Source organism: Actinia tenebrosa, unplaced genomic scaffold, assembly GCF_029948245.1.
Source record: "Actinia tenebrosa isolate PJP-AT-01 unplaced genomic scaffold, QUT_ActTen_1.0 PGA_scaffold0__85_contigs__length_37466705, whole genome shotgun sequence".
Lineage (NCBI taxonomy): Eukaryota > Metazoa > Cnidaria > Anthozoa > Actiniaria > Actiniidae > Actinia > Actinia tenebrosa.
Genome location: NW_028292569.1, coordinates 7,512,377 through 7,532,760, shown reverse-complemented (window position 1 = coordinate 7,532,760; position 20,384 = coordinate 7,512,377). Strand labels below are relative to the sequence as shown.

At 37.3% G+C, this 20,384-nt stretch overlaps 3 protein-coding genes across 5 annotated transcripts; 1 reads left to right on the top strand and 2 right to left on the bottom strand.

The window, feature by feature from the left end:
• Positions 1-981: 981 nt before the first annotated feature.
• LOC148913374 (uncharacterized) lies at positions 982-2,046 on the top strand. Its single transcript, XM_089030426.1, has one exon. The coding sequence runs from the start codon at positions 982-984 to the stop codon at positions 2,044-2,046; it is 1,065 nt and encodes a 354-aa protein (XP_088886552.1).
• Positions 2,047-3,521: 1,475 nt separating this feature from the next.
• LOC116293921 (retinoschisin) lies at positions 3,522-12,889 on the bottom strand. Of its 2 annotated transcripts, none has more exons than XM_031701420.2 (4): positions 11,932-12,889; positions 6,814-7,254; positions 6,115-6,425; positions 3,522-5,530 (listed from the first exon to the last, which is right to left on the bottom strand). In XM_031701420.2, the coding sequence occupies exons 2-4, from the start codon at positions 7,247-7,249 to the stop codon at positions 5,384-5,386; spliced, it is 894 nt and encodes a 297-aa protein (XP_031557280.1). In that variant the 5' UTR covers positions 7,250-7,254; positions 11,932-12,889; the 3' UTR covers positions 3,522-5,383. The 2 variants fall into 2 exon arrangements, with proteins under 2 accessions (XP_031557280.1, XP_031557281.1); XM_031701421.2 differs by lacking the exon at positions 11,932-12,889 and adding an exon at positions 9,578-11,336.
• Positions 12,890-13,121: 232 nt separating this feature from the next.
• Positions 13,122-20,247, bottom strand: LOC116293920 (uncharacterized). Of its 2 annotated transcripts, XM_031701418.2 has the most exons (4): positions 20,135-20,244; positions 18,107-18,204; positions 17,472-17,654; positions 13,122-15,405 (listed from the first exon to the last, which is right to left on the bottom strand). In XM_031701418.2, exons 3-4 carry the CDS (start codon positions 17,577-17,579, stop codon positions 14,110-14,112), a joined length of 1,404 nt encoding a protein of 467 aa, XP_031557278.1. In that variant the 5' UTR covers positions 17,580-17,654; positions 18,107-18,204; positions 20,135-20,244; the 3' UTR covers positions 13,122-14,109. The 2 variants fall into 2 exon arrangements, with proteins under 2 accessions (XP_031557278.1, XP_031557277.1); XM_031701417.2 differs by lacking the exon at positions 18,107-18,204 and having other exon boundaries at positions 20,135-20,247.
• Positions 20,248-20,384: the final 137 nt, after the last annotated feature.

Genomic DNA, 20,384 nt, shown 5'->3' with positions numbered 1-20,384 from the left:
AAGGGGTCACCCCAGGCTTCATTCAATATACAAATTTTGACTGGTTGACACAAAAAGTATTTGAAAAGCATTATCATCATACTTAGGTTTCCTCTAAAATGTTTATCGTAAATTTGATGTCTCATAATGTGTTTAGTATTTATTTTTTTTAATAATACACAAGAAGACTTGGTTACGTCACAGTCAGTAACATATTCAAAGTATAATACTTCATAACTAGTAAAAACGCAACATTCAAATGAAGAAATAATTTACCATTCAACTATTCACTTTATGTAAAATCAATATTGAAAGTATTGTATCGGGGGTTAGGCGCAGTTCGTTCTCATTTTAAAAAAATTAAACATATTTTATGCTTCTTATGGTCGTTTATAGTATTCTTCTTTATTTTAGGAGCCTAAATTTTACTCTATTTTATCTTATGCAAATTGCATCGATATTTCCGTGATTGTTCTGATATAAATTATCCCAAGGTAAAGGTATGTTCTAGTGTGAGCATGCTCAGTGCTAGCATGCCCTGGTGCTAGACATCCTCGTCGAAAAATGGAATTCCAGCTTCTTATATAAATAGCTAGTCAAACCCTTTTTTGGATAAAAAGTTCTTGTGTGTTTGATTAATATAAAGTCCGAAAGAAAGGTTCGTGTAAAGTTCGTAATCGGATGATGTAAGACGATTGATGAACGTTTAATTATCGATCTGCTAACATCTTAGTGAGTGAGTGAGTGAGTGAGTGAGTGAGACATTTGCATATTCAGACCCCTTACAATAACTCATTTTAATTAGATTAGAAAAACCGCTGGGTTTTTCAGCCCGATTCCACGCTCGGGGGAAAGCATCACACATGCCCAGTCAAAGAATTCTATTAAGTCGCCGCAGGCCAGAGCAAACGCAGGTTCAGGGTACGAGAATGTTAGGTTATAAACGCATTTCGGAGCCCTATAAAGTCATCATTAACTATGAAAAGGCTATCGAGGATTAGGATGAAAGTCTTTGGCTTTGGCATGGCCATTATTGTGTTATTTAACTTCGTGCTTTACTACATAGATTTTCCAGCAGTTCTAGAAAAGCCAGAAATGACGGAGATGGGTATACAACAGTATGTCCATCCACATAACATTTCTGTCAAAGGAATCAAGTTCAAACTCACCTTTCATACCTACAATCTTGCCATGCAGCTCATGGCTCAACTTGAAAGCGGGAAAAAAGTAGATGAAACATTGACAATGGATTCACTAATAGAAGCCATGGCGCCTGTGACCGCTGTATCGAGTAATCATCTTCATGAACTTCTTAAACACCTTGACAACTTTCACCGATTCGTTCCCAACAAAAAACTGATTGTTTACGATCTAGGGCTCACTCAGAACGATGTCTATACTTTAAGGAGGATAGATTACGTCGAGTACAGAAATTTTGATTTCTCTGTATATCCTAAACATGTTAGAAACTTAAACTCGTACGCATGGAAACCGCTTATTATCCAGCAAATACTGGCAGAGCAAGGAGGAGCATTGTGGATGGATTCTAGCGTGAAAATCAGAAAGCCATACACTAAAGTACTTGAACGAATGGTGAACAGCAGCTCTGGATTTCTTTTTTACTTGCATCCCGCTGGCCATAGCATATTATCTGCTACCTATCCAAAGATGTTTGAATATTTCCCAATGCAAAACTTGAACGAAAAGAAACTTAAACTTCCCCAAGCAGGCGGATTTTTTGTTTTTAACACCCCGCAAATCCGTAAGTTTATTTTTAAATGGGCGATACTTTGTAGCCTTGTTGAAGATTGCATCATACCAAAAGGGTCCACAAAGTATTGTGATCCTAAATATCCAGAAGAACAAACTAGTGGTTGTCATCGTCATGATCAGTCGATGTTTGCCATTCTGCTAACGAATCAATGTAGCGCAGAAACTGAGAGATATATGATAGCTGAGAAGTTACGATATGCAGTAGTTAGCAGGCTTGATCTACCCTTTTATCGCCAAGTGCTCATTTTTCTAAAATCCTGGTTCCAACTAAGCTGGATAAATCTATTATTATGAGCTACGTCTTCATGCATCAGATAGCTCATCGCTGATGGTCCTCTTTCAGGGTCTGTTTCTTTTTTGTTTACTTATAGCAAGGGCACTAGGACACCGAATGTGGTTGGATTTTTATAGTTTTTTTTCCTTTCGATTATTTGAATTAAATTAACGTTATACTTGTTTGACTTATCTTGTGTCCGTGTTCCTTCGTTCGCTGTTGTAATCTAGACGTTTTCATTCCAAAGGTCAAACGGTTTGAATGGCCTATGAGCGTTACTTCTTTAACGGTCGTTCCGTACTTGACTCTGTTTGTACTATTACCAACAACAACGTGACCGCGCGATGCTCCTTACGTCAGTAATATTGAACCGTCCAGAGTTAATATGGTTAATCAAATTCACCTTAAGTTCCATATAGAGCCCCGGGGTAGGCTACTAGCCTGCTTGCCATTGTTCTCTCGTCTGCTCGCTTAATCTAATTATTTTGAAAGGTGGGGTGGCAGTGTGTTTACACAGCGATGACAGATGCAGCACCAACGCTACTGTACGAAACACTGCCGAGCCTAGACACGGGGTAACACGATCTCCCTCGGACCCGAACGCTAGTAATTCGAACCCTAAGACGTGACTACCAGATTACGGCCTCTATAACTAACACACAGGAGTTAGAGATTTAAGTACCATCGATCAAAGACAACGCACTATCACCACACACTAAAATACCCATTCTCATGCGACAATTTTAACTCAAAGAAACTTCCCCCTTTTGTATCATCAACTACAATAATATTTTTTTTGCTATCGAGATACGTCCGCTAATAATATTTTTGAACTGTAACTGTCACAGGCAGCCCAAACAAGGTTCCTGTGTATGGTTTATAAGGGAATGTATGGAAGTTATGATAAAGTTACGAAAATAAAATGTTTCACTCAACAATTTGCTTCAAAACTTGTTACAGTCGTTGCTTTTACTTTGTTCAGTCTTCTGGCGAAGTTTCAGTGCGATTTGAGGCCGTTTAGTGGGTTTTTTCAAAATCCGCTCTTGACTTGTCATTTGGATAGGGTTGATTTGTTCCGGAGTCTTTACGCGTAACGGTTCTGAACATGGCTAATGAAGGCTGGGTATGTGATGCCATGTATCATCGCCAACTATTCCGGCCATGCGCCGCTCGCCAAGTCAGCGGATATCATGTATAAAATAAAAACCACAGGAAGCCCAAGCTCTCTCAGGCCCGGACTTAGAGAAACAAAACCTTTTGCTACGGTATTCCTGTGCTTTAATAGGTATCCTATTACAAACGATGGCAAACGAGAGCTGAGGATTCCACAGGCAGCCCAAACAAGGTTCCTGTGTATGGTTTATAAGGGAATGTATGGGAGTTATGATAAAGTTGCGAAAATAAAATGTTTCACTCAACAATTTGCTTCAAAACTTGTTGCAGTCGTTGCTTTTTCCTTGTTTAGTCTTCTGGCGAAGTTTCAGCGCGATTTGAGGCCGTTTAGTGAAACATTTTATTTTCGCAACTTTATCATAACTCCCATACATTCCCTTATAAACCATACACAGGAACCTTGTTTGGGCTGCCTGTGGAATCCTCAGCTCTCGTTTGCCATCGTTTGTAATAGGATACCTATTAAAGCACAGGAATACCGTAGCAAAAGGTTTTGTTTCTCTAAGTCCGGGCCTGAGAGAGCTTGGGCTTCCTGTGGTTTTTATTTTATACATGATATCCGCTGACTTGGCGAGCGGCGCATGGCCGGAATAGTTGGCGATGATACATGGCATCACATACCCAGCCTTCATTAGCCATGTTCAGAACCGTTACGCGTAAAGACTCCGGAACAAATCAACCCTATCCAAATGACAAGTCAATCACAAAAGGTCTGTCGAAAAGGAAGGAAATCACAACTAGCATGTTTGTGAATTGTGAGCAAAATTGAAGACAAAATCAATATGAAGTGAGTGCGAACTTTCAAACTTTCCTGAAAATATAAAGAATACACAGCTTGCTTGGACAACGTCGGGCTAGAAGGGCTAAAAAATGTCTCATTTCGGCAAAACGTTTTTGTATTTCATTAAAATTTCTCGAAACTTGGTAACATTGAAGAGTTTATCAAATCTAACAAATCTGTCGTTTTATCTTTTTGAATTTCGATATTTTTGGCGGGGCAATGACGTCATCAATTTTAACGGAAAATCGAAATACTCCTCAATGGAAAATTCTAACTAGCGCATTTGAAAGAACTACACATGAGGAGTTCAAAAATGCAAAACTTGTTCATTTCTGATATGGGAACCAAAAGATTATTTTTTTCATGACAAGACCAACAGCATCGCGAGTTTTATTAAAACAGGGGTGCCGAACACATTTCGCTCGCTTTTTTTTCTATACGCCGTGTGTGAGACCTGAAACAACCATGCTCGCCTGCAGCAAATAATCGTCTCCCTAACCCTTTGGTCTGCTATATCTCTCCACCACCTCAATCAATGCTACAACCCCCTCCCCCTTTGAAAAAATCCTGGATCTGCTCCTGAATCAGGGGCTGTGTGGGCAAACGCTGCAAAAATCCAGTAATGTGTAATCTTGCACCGTGTGTCTGCAGGCTATGAATGAAGCCAAAAGAAGAACAGAAAACCAAATGTATCGTTTTTCAATTGGCAAATACCGCTTTGATCCCTGACTACGGATTCAATTGATTTTGCTTCATTTTTAAGAATAAATCATTCAATGAAAGGTCAGCCAGCTCATTTCTCGGTGCTGACTAAAAGGAACGTGGGCTCTGGGTACGGGATCGATATACGAGGCAGAACCTTTACAAATGAGTCTGTAGTCACGAAATACGCTGGCGGTATGCAATAAAAAGAGGACTATTGGCCTGAAGAGCCATAAGGCTGAGTATAATGCTGCCAGTATTTGCCGCCATCGATACCAATATCTTGCTATCAACGGCGGACATACTCCATGTGAGACTGCTTTCTTCACTGAGTCCTGACAAGACTATCGCTGCTTCTTTAATTGTTTTATGGCGTCCCACTTGGTCCAGTACTAGGCCCTACTATAGTTTTCTGTTCAGTGCAAAAGTTGTGACCTTGCGATGAAAACCCAGTAACCATTGTTTCAGTTTCGAGAAGATCAACCGGTTAAATGAAGTATTTAATGTAATGGAATCCTAACTCTTCAGTGCTCAGTATGATTTTGCTTTCTTCTGAACGTCAAAAACCTCGCTTGGATATTAATTCGAAAGTGATTTACATGCAGCGAGCTGAGTTACCAATATGAATTAGATTAATATGTGCAGCCATTTCAATGGCATCCGTGGACGGGCTAGTGATGATGCCATATATGGTTGGTAAATCAGTTTACACTACAGCCATAAAGTTCAATACGGAGAGCAATACGTCCATCATATTCCAAGGGTTTTATCTTGATGATGTCAGCTATAAACGGCTTAGTGAACGAGTTCTTTACAATACCTGTGAAGTCGGTGTTTCCCATAAAGATCTAAAAAGTTAAAATTAGAAAAATTAACAAAATTAGTACCGATTGTCGAATCTCATTTCTTTGTCAGTATAGGAAATTTTGTTTGTCGAAACTCTATCTAACAAAGAATCACACTGTCAGTAATGGCCTTCAAACGAATGTCCTGTTTTGTAATGATAACGACAGACTTATGACTTATCTACCAGTGGTCTAATCGGTTTAGTCCATTGTAAATTGCGAACGAATACTGAATAAATAGGTACGGGGTTTAATACACCATTTCGGCTTGGACGTAATGTTTTCCCATTTCAGACCACGTGTCATTCCCTAAAGTACTATTTCTTTGTTTAACGGTTGCACATAAGAAGACACATGAATATCGATACAACTCAAACAAAAACTCTTATTCTCAAGAGAAAACACTTGGTCTGAAATGGGAAAACATCGCTACCAATGGTAGAGGTTTATAGAACCCTTGCAGTACTTTGGAAGAAAAGGTTCCAATTTTCTCCAGTCCCCCAGATTGAGCTGTTGACATCACATGCAAGGGGTCTATAGTTTAAATAGGCTGAAGATTGGCGTTAGAGGGTAAAACATATACTTACCTTTAGTGTATTACCATCTTCAGAATAGCTCTGCCAATGCGAAGCCTCTGTCTTAAAATCAATAGCGTATTGAGTCACCCACCACCAGTTAACACCGTGTCCCTGAGTAGCAATTTGCGTGAACACCTTGGTTTGTGACACAAAGCTGACTTGCAGCCACTGTAGTTTGTCATCAGTGTTTGGTGTCCAAGATCCTGTGTTACAGTTAAGCCTGCTCATGTTGTTTGTACTCGCTGCAGCAGTAGTTGAGGACGTTATTTGTTCGTTCTGGATTACGCCATTTTCCATTCCGAGAGCGGATGGTTTACGAGCTGAAATGCAGAAATAGGGGATCAATTTTCTTATCATGGAACAGAAAATCTTGGTACTGTGTGTCTAAATTTGCGTTTCCGAACAGAGGTTTTTAGGTCTCTTCCTTAATTAGAGTTATTTTTTCTGCGGGAGAGTAAAGGGATTTCTATTGCCCTGCCATCTAACATGGCTGCTGGCACGTCATGATGCAAAATCTTTATATTGTCTTTTTTAGCGGAGACCCAAGGCGCATGACTGTACTTTGGACGCGATCTTGCGTTTTTTTCAGTTATATTATTTATATGTTTTGCTTGTGGCTTGTGGCTTTCAAATTTAAGTAGCTCTCTTTTAAGGAATACGGACAGCAATAGGTTGAGATAAATAAGCGATTATTTGCCCTTTACTTACTATCTGGTTGGCAGTTTGAAACTGGGGTTTTTAAACACAAGCAAATAGTTCGTGGAAGTTGTCCTGGCACAGGAACACATAGACCATCACAAGGAGAGGTCCTGTCATTACACGGGTTGGATTCATACTGTCGCACTAGACTGTCCATATACAAAGCACCTGTCCACGGAATAAAGTCCGCGGGAAACCATTTAACGGTCGTGTTATTCATTTGACAAGTAGCTGTCACGGTGAGGTAGTTGATGCTAAAGCAATCCGATTCTTTTTCACAGTCGATGGTGCAGCTCTCAAAACTTTTCCCTGTCATTGTTTTCGTCACGTGTCCCAGAAGAATGCGATTTCCAATAGACTGGACACTACGACAGTCATTCTGGTCTGCGGTACATCCTATCAGAATCATGCTCATCAAAACCATAAGTAATGCCTGGAACGCCATGGTATCTAATCAAAAGAACAAATGATAAGATAAACCACACCTTAAGCATAAGCACCACCTCATATATAAAGCTACATGCCCAGAACCAAAGTGTTCTTCAACATATATCGGGGAGACGGCTAGAAGAGGGACAAGAAATCTACTCTCTTTCAACACAGTGAAACCAACAACCACGAACATGTTGATCATGCAGGACGACTTCCAAGTACCTGCTGAAAATTATCCTTGGCAACAAAAACGAAAAATAGTTGACGCCATCCTAATTAAAGAACAAAAACCAGACTTAAACGAACAAGGACTATTAAATTGAACAATATCTATGTACGCATATTAGTCCCTAGGGTTTACAGTACTTCATTAATACGTATTAGTCCCTAGGGTTTACAGTACTTCATTAATACGTATTAGTCCCTAGGGTTTACAGTACTTCATTAATACGTATTAGTCCCTAGGGTTTACAGTACTTCATTAATACGTATTAGTCCCTAGGGTTTACAGTACTTCATTAATACGTATTAGTCCCTAGGGTTTACAGTACTTCATTAATACGTATTAGTCCCTAGGGCTAAAGTATTCACTGTAATGTAACACTTATAGAGTCATGATGATGGACGATGGATATCGTCCGAAATATCTACTCAAGAAACTTCTAGTTATTCTTTTTGTCTATAAATTCTTAGCCCAAAGAAACTTTTTAGACAAATAATAAGCTTTTATCATGTAATTCCAAAACACGCAGGACCTAAGAATAATTCAATAGCTGGAAAAGAGCGTGTAAAATTAGTAAAGCTGCGAAGTTTGAAGGAAGTAAGTTTGAAAAATCACAAAAGCATTAATTTTCAAAAACCATAAAAACATTTGATGTTCAGGACATCTCTTATTGCCTCCAGCAAAGTTCGCAATTTCAAAAATCATATCATGATAACTTCGCGGCTTATATAATTCAAACTTCACAGTTTCACTGATTTTACACGCCTTTCTTCCATCTATGGTAGTTATTTTTACCTTGATGACTAATTTTAAACTATCTAATAAAAGCTTATTGCAAATGAATACTGAGTAGAAGGTAGCTAAGATGTATTGTTTAGATCATGTCAATTGTATTCAAATATTCTTTGAATTCCATGTCACCGTGGCCTCATTGGGCTATATACTTTCAGTAAGTTATAAATATACTTGCAGTACGTTTATGACTTTCACGTCAGGTTAGTCATTCACTTCAATCTTTCATGGTATGACATGTAAAATCAATTATTGAATTATGCTATTAACTGACGTACCATTTGCCTAATGAATGTCCTCAAACGAAGCCATCATATTCTAGGGAATGCCTCGTGGTTTGAAATCGGGGAAAGAACATTACAATATACACTTAGGTTAAATGAATATTTTCCAGAAAGGCAATAAAATAAAATAAAATAGAATAAAATAAAATGCACAAGCAAAAACAGATGACAGGTCAAACAAAATATGACGACTTCTTGTGCATATAAAGTAAGCAGCTGGGCTTGGTACGAGTGAAAAACGTTTGCGCATGCACGTGCGTTTCAGCACATTTTATTATCGTTTTTAAGAGCGTTTTAGTGCTATTTGTCATATAATTTATACTAAACATATTGCCAGTTATTGCGCAGTTGAAAAAGTGTTATTTTCGTAAGGACGTGGTCATTCGTAGTAGAGGAAGGAAATGCTATTCGTTTTCAGTAAATAAATTAACCCAAACTATCTGCTATCGTTACCTATTCGACTAATCGTACGTGCGAAAATTGGCCACAAGCATTTTCCTTCGCTGCACCCAAACTCTGGAACTCATGTCAAGCTAGCCCCGTCCGTCTCATCGCCATCTGATTCATGAACATTAACATCTTACCTAGATATAGTTCATTTATTTTTTCTTGGTTTTGTTGTTTTAGATTTTGTAAGCGCATGGAGATTTTTAAATGCGCTCATCAAGTACGTCCTATTTATTATTATTATTATTATTACTATTATTATTGTTATTGTGAAACTTTCCTTGCACTCTAGGCTTAAAGTAAAAGTTTTCCGCATTTGACTTCCAGAATTCATTCAACCTACAGGTCCGTCTTGAGAAAGTTTTTCAGTGTTTGTTTCTGGGCGTTAACTACATGCATTATTACGAAATAAATGACCAAAAATGAGGCATTAGTTTTCATAGCCGCCACTTCGATCGAATTTAACCAAGATGGCCGACCGTTGGCGGTTGCATTTGTCATATCAAGCCGCGAACTGACATGCTTGGCCAATGGTTCCCGTTTTCATTCTCGCACCACTTACATTTCTGCTTCATATTATTCCAGTGAATCTTACCTTTCTCGCCGTCTTCCTAAGGCTCTTTTTAGTTCATAACAGAATATTCTTGATCCTCAGTTCTATCGATTATAAATTACTCAATATTTGTTAAGCTCGAAACCTTATCGATATCACCAATCTGGCCGTCTAATTTCACACCATTGTTTTCATTGACATATCTACGTTAGCGATTCATATTTTTTTAACAATTATGAAAAAATATAAGTAGCGAAAGCGCCGGCGTAAAATTGAATTAGCAGAACAGCTGTAGACGATAACATCCGGCCTAGTTGTTTATTTTTTTATCCGATTTTAGTCAGAAATAATTACAATTCGAGGTAAAAATTGGAGTCATAAATTCATGAACATGATATCTAGCATGTCATTGGTCGGGTCTCTATATAATTCTAAAGCACTTCAATCGCGCTATTATAGCTTGACGAGATTTTGAAAATAGAGACGACAGATATTGAAACGGAGATCTTGACAGTGGAGCACGTAAAATAGAATAAAAAAGAAATAAAATAAAATAGAGACACAAACCTCTGTTCGAAGGGTAGCAATAAAGAACACTAGTTGGATGTTTATGAATAACAGCAACAGTCAATAAGCTTTTTTATCATTTTACCCGTATCTGCCTGGGCGCGCTCTCTTAAAAAAACCTTCGGAAAAATGGCGTGAGCAGGGCCGTACGGCTTTGAGCGAGCAGGGCCCTGCTCGAAACCTGCGACCGTATTGACATAATTTGCAACTTTTAAAAAATCTTTTTTATTCAGGGTCATATGATAAAATGCTTATTGACTGAGTTAGGTCGGGCCTTACGAGAAAATATTTGGCTCTCGGTCATTTGTACGGACATCGCTGCGCTCGGTCCGTACGGCATCACCTCGAGCCAAATATTTTCCCGTACGGCCCTCCCAATCAGTAAATAAGTACATGATAGGTAGATTAAGATTCCCGTTTTTCCTTCCCGCAAACGGCAAACGTGACCACGTTTTCACCGTTTTCCTACATTTAGCTTTACCTTTTGTAAACCTTCTCGACAAAGACAAGTAATATTTTTTTGTTTATCTACCACTTGGAGATTTTTGCGATTCCTTTTCACTAATTTTAAAGAACTTTTTAATGGTCAACTGACGTTTCACGTTTGCCGTAAACGAGAATCTTAACCTCTCCATAATACGTCATTCTAAGGGTCTCCAAAACTTACAGACAAGGCAGAATGAATAGTTAGCATAACTGGAAAGAGCTTGTTAAAATTGCTAAGAATGTGAAGTTTTATGTTAGTTCAAAAATTGAAATTTTGCATGAAAACATTAGTTGAAGGCATCACTTGCCTCCACGCTTTTCAAACTGAGTCTCACGGCGAGTTTTAAACGCAATTCCCTCAAACTTCACATTTTTACTGGTTTCAACATGTTTTTTTCCACTGAGCCGGCTATAATAATCCCTTTTTTTTATTAATTTAAAAAATCATTAACTCACGGATAAAAACTCATAGCGTTTTAAAAGACTGGAGGTAAAAATAAACAAGGAAGTAAAGGGTATTTGCTTTCACATATATTGGATATTGGATCTTTGGACGGGTGTATTTCACCTTCGACTTCCTAAGGAAGTTGTTTTAACCTGGGTCGCTTCGTTCAAGCTAGTATAGACTCGTATATTGTTTTTCCGGTACTTATGATGTGTAGTATAGTGTACTTGTTAAGTATTAGCAAGTAATATTTTTGAAACAGCTGCTCGTACTCTAGATTACAAGACATTTTAGCTATTTTATCAAATTATCATTCAACATGCATGTTTTAGATTTGAGCTGCAAAAAAAGACCTAAAGTGTTTTCATAAACACAACTCTATTTGTTTCTCAATGGAAAACTCGATTTTTTTCAGGAGAAGCGGCTCCCGATGTCCTACTGAGACATAATCGGCCGAGTTAAAGTAAACAAATTTTATAACATCGTAAGTTAACGGATTTTTTCTCGGCTTTTAACGAATAACGCAAGCGAAGATGGATCAATAAAAGTTCGAAGCTTCAAAAGCTCCAATATTTATTTTAACTAAACGATATAATATTTTTTTCTTAAAAAATAACATGAACTCTTTGATGTCGGAAAAACAAACATTTCTCATCTCCTTTTTTGTTTATCAGACCTAAAATATTTCAAGTTCTATAAAAATATGATTAAACTATAAATTTCTTTTAGTTGCTTGGCAGCTTAACGGTAATTTATCTGATACTATGTTCAGGGAAAAAACTGTTCGCGATTTTCTTATTTCGATTACTTTTTGTAGTGTATTCCAAATGAATTCAATTTTCACAGCTGTGCAAAAAATAAATAAATTTTATGGAATTCAACAGTGGAAGGATTTTACCTTATAAACTCCTCATGTTTCAGGAAATGTCTCGTTTTACTTCGGGTACGTGCTGCAGTCGTCCACCTATCCCTGTTAATCAGTACCAAGGCCGATGTTGAAAACACAAAACATGAATGAGCATTGATTATAAATTGTGGAAACCGACAAGATCTAGTTTTCTGAACTATTGACTTAGACTTCTCGCTTACCTGCAAAGTGATTGGACCTTAATGCTCTGGCTTTCTCATTCTGTAAATATTGACTCTCAAAACTTAAGAGCCATTGGTATCATAGCATGGGGTTTGTCATCTGCTAAGCTGATTCTATGTCTTCTTTTGTTTAACAATTGTTGGTTTGCGCTTCACTTTTTCGTAACTCAGTTACTTTTTCGTTCATCAATACCTTATTTTTTTCAGTGAGGTTTTAGTTTGTTCCTATAATTCTTACTATTGACTACCGTTAGTGGATATGTGATAAACAAACGCGTTTCCTTAGATCAGAAGATCTCTCGACGTTTTAACTGTTTTTATACCAGTCGAATTGTAGATATTGATCTCATTTTAAGTTTGGCCGTTGCCGCTTGATATCTTTTAAATTTCGGATGTCGTCACGCATGCGATTACTTATTCAGGGCCCAGTTGTTCAAAGCCCGATTAGTGCTAATCCTGGGTTAACTCTTAATAAGACCTATAGAGTTAATCCTGGAATAGCGCTAATCCAGCTTTGAACAACCCGGCCCAGTTGATCAACAAGACTATCCCCACTCCGTTAGGCATTCCGTGAGGTCGAGGAAAAAAACTGGGTCGAGTTCATTGCAGTGCATTGTGGAACTGTTTTAGGGGACAAAATAGACGCCATCTTGGAAATATTTCCTCTATAACAACCCCACAATGCACTGCGATGCAAATTCAACCCAACCACGGAACCGCTAATATTCGATCGAATACTTGCAAACATTGTTATTCTATTCTTCGCAAAAATTAAGTTCCTTACATTACCCATTTCAGACAATGTCTTTCCCTTCATTATAATTTCTTTGTCGAAAAGGTTGAAAGGTTAATAGATATACCTTGTAATACTAACCCATTTTAGGCCACTTCTCTGATTCCCTTCAATATCACTTTTTTCTCAATAAGCTTCTTATACAATCATGTGGCATGCTCTTTTTCATTGTCCCTGATTGACACTGATTAGGAATAAACTTTAAAAATTGTTATTTGTATAATTCATTATAATCACTTCATCTGAGATAAAATCATTAAGGATACAAAAGTCTAGCATTTTTAAGCTGGATTGTGGCCTTTTTGTCCGGCAAGGCGGTTCTCTTAATTCCCACTTTCGCCATCGCTATGCAATCTCCTTCCAAAGGCAAGAACTTTGTTTCCAATGAACATGGCATGCAAGATGACCAGATGTCTTAATTCATCGACCTGCGATCTCCTTCCAAAGGCAAACACTTTGTTTCCAATGACGATGGCATGCAAGATGACCAGATGTCTTAATTCATCGACCTGCGATCTCCTTCCAAAGGCAAACACTTTGTTTCCAATGACGATGGCATGCAAGATGACCAGATGTCTTAATTCATCGACCTGCGATCTCCTTCCAAAGGCAAACACTTTGTTTCCAATGAAGATGGCATGCAAGATGACCAGATGTCTTAATTCATCGCCCTGCGATCTCCTTCCAAAGGCAAGCACTTTGTTTCCAATAAAGATGGCATGCAAGATGACCAGATGTCTTAATTCATCACCCTGCGATCTCCTTCCAAAGGCAAGCACTTTGTTTCCAGTGAAGATGGCATGCAAGATGACCAGATGTTTTAATTCATCACCCTGCGATCTCCTTCCAAAGGCAAGCACTTTGTTTCCAATGAAGATGGCATGCAAGATGACCAGATGTCTTAATTCATCACCCTGCGATCTCCTTCCAAAGGCAAGCACTTTGTTTCCAATGAAGATGGCATGCAAGATGACTCAAACTCCTTCCCGGGCAAAGGCAAGACTTTTGCTTCCAATAAGATGACCACCTTCCAGTATCCTATATTGCCCAAGCTGCTTGCTTCTAGTGAAGATGGCATGCAAGTAAAATGACGCGAACGCCTTTCAAAGATAAGCCCTTTGCTTCCAATACTAAGATGTATTGTACCCCATATCCTCTCATATTTTTCAAAATCAGCCCTTTATTAATTTCTTCCTAATGATTACTAGATTTCTGATGTCGTACAAGATGGCTAGATGTTCTATACGCCTTTCCACATTTAGTACATTGATGCGGCTTTTCTCCCGTATGAATGAGTTTGTGTCTTGCCAAGTGACTATGCTGCGAAAATGCTTTTCCACATGCTTTGCACTTGTGGGGTTTATTTCCCGTGTGAATATTCATATGTTTGTTCAGGTTCTGTGACTGAGAAAACGCTTTGTCACAAATCGAACAATTGTAAGGTTTTTCACCAGTATGGATTCGGATGTGCTTCTTCAGGCAATTCGCTTCTCGAAAGCTCTTGCTACAGATTTTACACGAGTAAGGCTTGCTGTTCGTATGAATTAACATGTGACGTTTCAAATGCGACACTTTTTTGAATGATTTGTCGCATTTATCGCATTTAATCGGGTATCTCTTGCTGTTGCTGCCGCCATCTTCATTGGCAGGATGATCTGGAAGAAAATCTAAAATACTGAACTTTGCCACATCACCATCACCATCACCATCACCATCATCACCACCACCATCATCATCATCTTGGCATATTTCTTGTTTTATTTTGCAATTGGTTTCGTCTTTAATTTCTTGCTCGAGTTGTTCATCATCAGGTTCGGATTTTACGTATATTCTTCCTTCTTTTCCAACTCTCAGTCCTAAATAGCACCCCTTTGGTGAGTCATTTTCATTTTCTATCCTATCTGCATTAACTACTTCATTTTCTACACCTTCCTCGTTCGTTGAATAAGAATATCCAGAAAAAGTCGGCACTTGAATAGATTCTGACACCACAAGTGAATCAACGCGTTGAAGCACCGATGGCAACCTATTTTCTGGTTCACCTGCAGACTTTTGCAATTGCCTAAACTTATTACACGAATCTCCTTTTAGTTTGTCCTCGGTAGAAAGAGCTGACGAGAACTCCATTGCAAACAGGTTATCGACAAGGGATCCCTCGTTTGGACCAATATCCGGCACTTGTTCAACAATTTCTTGCGTTTTGGAAAGTGGTTGGTCTGAAGCAAAGGGGCTTCTTGTTGATGAAGCAAAAAAACTCCGAGAAACAGGTTCAGCTATGTCATCATCATCATCAAACGAGCTGAAAACGTTCCTTGCAACAGCATTGATGCCTATATCTCTAACAGACTTACTCGTAGTATATTGTACCAGGATATACTCCTCTGTTTCTGTTCCTGTTGATTTATAAGTTTTCTGTTTTTTCTTCGGCATCTTGTAGCCGTTTTTACACATCTTTATGAGTGGCACTTCTTCTGGTTGAACTTTCGTGCACTAAAACAAGATCAAAAAACAAATGTGCATGCATTACCGACTGATTTAAAATAAATATCTCTGAAAATCAGAGGTTAATATTTACTTGTACGACAATCACTACCACTACCATATTGTGAAAAAAAACCCTCTTAGCAAGGGAGAGAACAACAAATCAAACAAACTCAAATACTGGCAGCGGCAGGAATCAAAACAGCAACCCAACTGGTAGGACTCATATACAGTAGGAAAAGCTCTACCGCTACACCACCTTTACCAACCAAAACATTATCAAGATATTAAAAGCTATTATAGAGAAATATTCATTTAATAGATTTGACGAAGAACGAGGATACAAAAGTGACGATGGAAGCACATATACTCTTCCATATGCGTCTTTCTTCTTGGCTTCCTTACACAAGGTGATACAATCCTCCTTCCCGCCATCCTTTTGAGACCACAAATTCTTGGCTGTTTTAGCCCCCAATCAAAGTTATTCTTAGCGGCCCCTGCCATTGCTGGATGCTAATAAGTGAAAGTCTTTATTATATGAATGACATTAATACATTTACCAGTAATTCAAATGAGATTTTCCATACATTTTTATGTAGCTTTTTTCCCTTTAATCAACCACCATGTGGGTGCTGGTGAATTGAAGAATATCATTGGGAGGGGTATGATTTTTTAATAACTGGGAAAATTCTGGCATTTAAAATTAAATTTCTTTCTTTTCCCATCGTGAACTTGATAATATTATCTGTCTAGAGCTCCCTGTCTCCACAAAAATTTCAATACTATATTATTATTATTCAAATTATCACTCTATACTTTCTTCCTGGGGGAAAAAAATTCTTGTATAAGAGACATCATCAGTAGACAGTAATTCTGTTATGATTGCTTAGTTAGCGTAATTTTCATAAACCCATGAAACAAAGTGTACTAATTAGAGTGTAATAGTCAGATAAGTACAATAGAAAACAAAAGAATTAGAGTGTAATAGTATTAAATATGTTAAAGTGTATTTCACAGGTTTATGAAAACCACTCTAGTAGTAATTCAGTTGCCCGGCATTGACTACTTGATCTTAGGAAGACCTTCAACAAAAAAAGGTCCCAAAATCAAGCTAAAATAAAGAATTAAAATTCAATTTCAGCCAAAGTGGCCTGTATTTTAGCATAGATAAGTAAATGGTAGACCAAACAATAATGCTTCGGCAAAGTATGTGCAGGGCTCTTTCATAGTTAAGGATTCCAGCATTCTGTTTAAGATGGCTAGAATTTGTTGTCATTACAAGTCAATTTTGCTTTGTCTCTCTTTTTTGAGTTCCAAAAAAAAAAAAAAAAAAAAATCTAAAAATGATTCCTAAATATGAATGAATTAAGAAATCAGTAAAAATATACTTTCCATTTTTTAATTATAATAATTTTGTGATTTAACCTTATATCTTAGACTTAACTGCCAATAAGCATGCAGCCTTGATGGACACTACACCAGTCCATCAAAAAAGTTCCCTTATTTATTTTTTACCATGAGGATGAGCAGGGCAAAGCAGAGGCATTGAACTAGGAGAGATAATTCCTATCATCCTGATATTGTCATGAGAGAAGAGGCTTAAAAACTTTGCCATACCCCTCCCAATGATATTCTTCAATTCAACAGCACCCACATGGTGGAAGATAAAAGGAAAAAAGCTACATAAAAATGTATGGAAAATCTCATTCGAATTACTGATACATGTAAACGTTTCACTTATTAGCATCCAGCAATAATGGCAGGGGCCACTGAGAATGATTTTTAATGGGGGGCTAAAACAGCCAAAGACAGGAACACCTGGAGGGATTCAGGGGCAGGCCACACCCAAAAAGTTTTAAACTGTCACCCTTTGAATTTCAATTTCTACTAAGTGTTTTGAGGGGCATTTACAACATATTTATTGCATTGGCTATTGATATTTTAAACTGCGAACAAGTAATTCAAAATATTGTGGCAAAATTATTGGGGGCATTGACTAAACTATATCTCTCTTTTCGGTTTGATTTGCTGTTTCTGTGGCTTAGTACATAATATTAAAAGTTATTTCTCATCACCTGTAAAGGTTCAAAGCTGCTTGCCCATCTGTGTTCTCCTGAATCAGAGTTGTAGTAAAATAAAGTTATGCCACCTTTGGTCTTAAATGAATACCAACTTTTCTCCATTTTTGCTTAAAAAGTTTGGACTTGGTCTCCAGGGTCATTAATCACATACAACAAAACATAATCTGGTTAACCTGTCTGTAAAAAGAAATGGAGAAATTTATTAATCATGAAAAATATATAACATTAACCATTAATGCTCAGACAAAAATAGAAACAGAAATCGTTTAATTAAGAAAGGGAATATAATTTATATTAGCAGAATGTAGTGTAGTAATAATAATAATAATAATAATACAGCTTTTCATTAATCCCATATAGGTAACTGTCCAATTATTTTCTTAATTGGACAGGTTTTGTTGATATGGGATTAATTAGGCAGCTATATAATTAATAGGTAATGGGATTTCATGCTCCCCAATCAAGAAATAACTAGACTCGAAAAATTCCTCTGACTGCCAAATTGGACTCGGCCTCTAGGGCCTCATCCAATTTTGTCAGTCCTTGGAATTTTTCTCGTCCAATTATTTCTTAATTGGACAGCATAGAGTCCTATTACATATACTAATAATGATAATAATCAAATTCACCTTTTCGGCGATAGCCATCATATCATAAACCCTTTGTTGGATTGTGTTACGGCCACCAAAAAGTTTGGACATCGTTCTCGCATTCCCATACAAATTCACTGAGAGATTAAAGAGAAAATTTAAATAAATTTCTTTAGTTAGCTCTAGCCTTAACAGCAATAAGAAAAGTTTCAATCAAGTTAGAAAAATGATATTTTACTTGTATTTAGAGAACTAAAACAAACCAAGTAAATAGGTACATTTGTACTGAAATCCGAGAATGTCCAAACTTCTTGGTGACCATAACACAATCCAACACAATTCATACCATGTGTCGGCTAGCGCCAAAAAGGTGAATTTATTAAGAAAGAGTGACACTTGAAACAGCACTGACAAAGTTGTGTGTTTGCTACTTTACAAAGTCTTCCAAGCCGATGGTCTAACCATTTGCAGATTTTTTCAGAGCAAAGGCAGCACTTTCTACTCAGCTTAGACCCTGAGTGTAGATCCAGCCAAGGCTTGAATCCATGACTTCCCACACAATAGTCCAATGCCTAACCGATTGGATCTGGTGTGGTATAGTGTATGGATGTGTTGTAGTGTAATGTTAAGTGTAGTGTATAGTGTAGTGTATAGTACTATGTTGTGTAGAATAGTTTACAGTGTAGTGAAGTGTAGTTTTGTGTAGTGTATAGATGTGGTGTAGTGTAATGTATACTGTAGTGTATACTAGGGTAATGTAGTATAGTTTATAGTGTAGTGAAGTGTAGTTTAGTGTAGTATATAGTGTAGAGTAATGCAGTTTAGTTTATAGTGTAGTGTATATACGTGTAGCATAGTGCAGTGTATTTGGTGCCATATACTGTAGTGCATTGTACGAGGTGTCTCTTGTGCAATATTAGCATCCTGTGTTTTGTGAAGCATCATATATAATATAGTGGAGTGTGATGTGGTGTGCATGTATGTTTTGTGGTGTGTTTTGGGTGAGGAGAGGAAAATAAGAATGGTGTCCCCATGTGCTCTATCAAAGTTACCCCATTCCTGTTTACAGTCAAACCACCTCAAGTATGAACAGGTAGAGGTCATTAATGACTTTATTTTTGGATTCTTGATTTCATTATTCGATTCGAACATTCATTATTGAAACAAAGTCTTCAAAGCCTAGTATATACAAAAGTCTAGCATATACGCAGCTGAAATGCAAGAGCAATTTTTTGTGCAAGGAATATGTAATATTAATGACTTACCTTCTGTTTGCGCTATAAACAAGAGCCTACAAGCCAAGTTAATCGAATTTTTCAAACTATTATTTTTTTAATATTGAAGATTTGCTTTCAATAGTGAATGTTCGAATCAAATAATGAAATCAAGAATCCAAAAATAAAGTCATTAATGACCTCTACATGTTCATGCTTGAAGTGGTTTGACTGTAATCTGATCTATACATTGCCCGTTTAGGAAAAGTGGGATTGTTAGTAATTTACTAAAATAGAGGGGAGATATATGCATCTCTAGATTGCACATTGCACATTCCACTATCATATTATTACAGTGTCAGCTCTTGGTAAATTTTCTGAATGGATAAACAGATTTTCTCACTAAAATATAACTGAACATTTTGGATGATAACACCTCACTATGATTAATATCAATTAATCTAAAATTATTTTTAGAGTATTTTATAGTAAAAATTATAAGTATAGTTTATGAATGTTACACTTTGTAAAACCCATTTGAGGGAACGGATGAAATCTAATAACCGACATAAACTTTGTGTTCTATATTTTAGTCATTGAAACGTTAAACGTTTTTTTTATGGGGAGAAATTCCCATTTACAACGTGTGTTTTTATCATATTCAAATGTACAGGGGCTATTTTGCTGCATGGCTTCACATTTTTTAACCTCTATCTTATACATAGATATAGTCGGAATACTACAGGATTTGGTAAAAAGCGTGCGTTATATAATCCTTTCTGCGGGAAAACAAATCAAGAAAGAAGCAAAGAAGCCAATAAATGTGGCAAAGATCTAAAAAATCAAGGCTTACCTTGTGTTCTTTGGTGGACAAGAGCCTTTTAAGCGCCAGTAATGGCAGACCATCGCACGATGTAAACAAAAGGACACAAAAGAACGTGAACGCCTTTCAAGAACTGGAACGAGTGTCAATAACACAGGCAACCCAATGCGCTTATTTGTAAGTTAATTTTTTTTGCTTATTTGTCAGTTGTTAGTTAAAGTTCAGGCTTCTTGTGAGTTGTCAGTTAACTTTATGTCATTTGTCAGTCAGTAAACCCCAT

Bases quoted from the DNA above. Each gene is read 5' to 3' on its own strand.
- LOC116293921 (XM_031701420.2), bottom strand. From the start codon at position 7,249: ATGGCGTTCCAGGCATTACTTATGGTTTTGATGAGCATGATTCTGATA. The intron at 6,426-6,813 runs GTAAGTAAAGGG...TCTGCATTTCAG, and splicing joins TTCAAACTGCCAACCAGATA to CTCGTAAACCATCCGCTCTC. The intron at 5,531-6,114 runs GTAAGTATATGT...TTAACTTTTTAG, and splicing joins AAGATGGTAATACACTAAAG to ATCTTTATGGGAAACACCGA.
- LOC148913374 (XM_089030426.1), top strand. From the start codon at position 982: ATGAAAGTCTTTGGCTTTGGCATGGCCATTATTGTGTTATTTAACTTC.
- LOC116293920 (XM_031701417.2), bottom strand. From the start codon at position 17,579: ATGGAGAAAAGTTGGTATTCATTTAAGACCAAAGGTGGCATAACTTTA. The intron at 15,406-17,471 runs GTGATGAGAAAT...ATCTTGTTTTAG, and splicing joins GCAGCTTTGAACCTTTACAG to TGCACGAAAGTTCAACCAGA.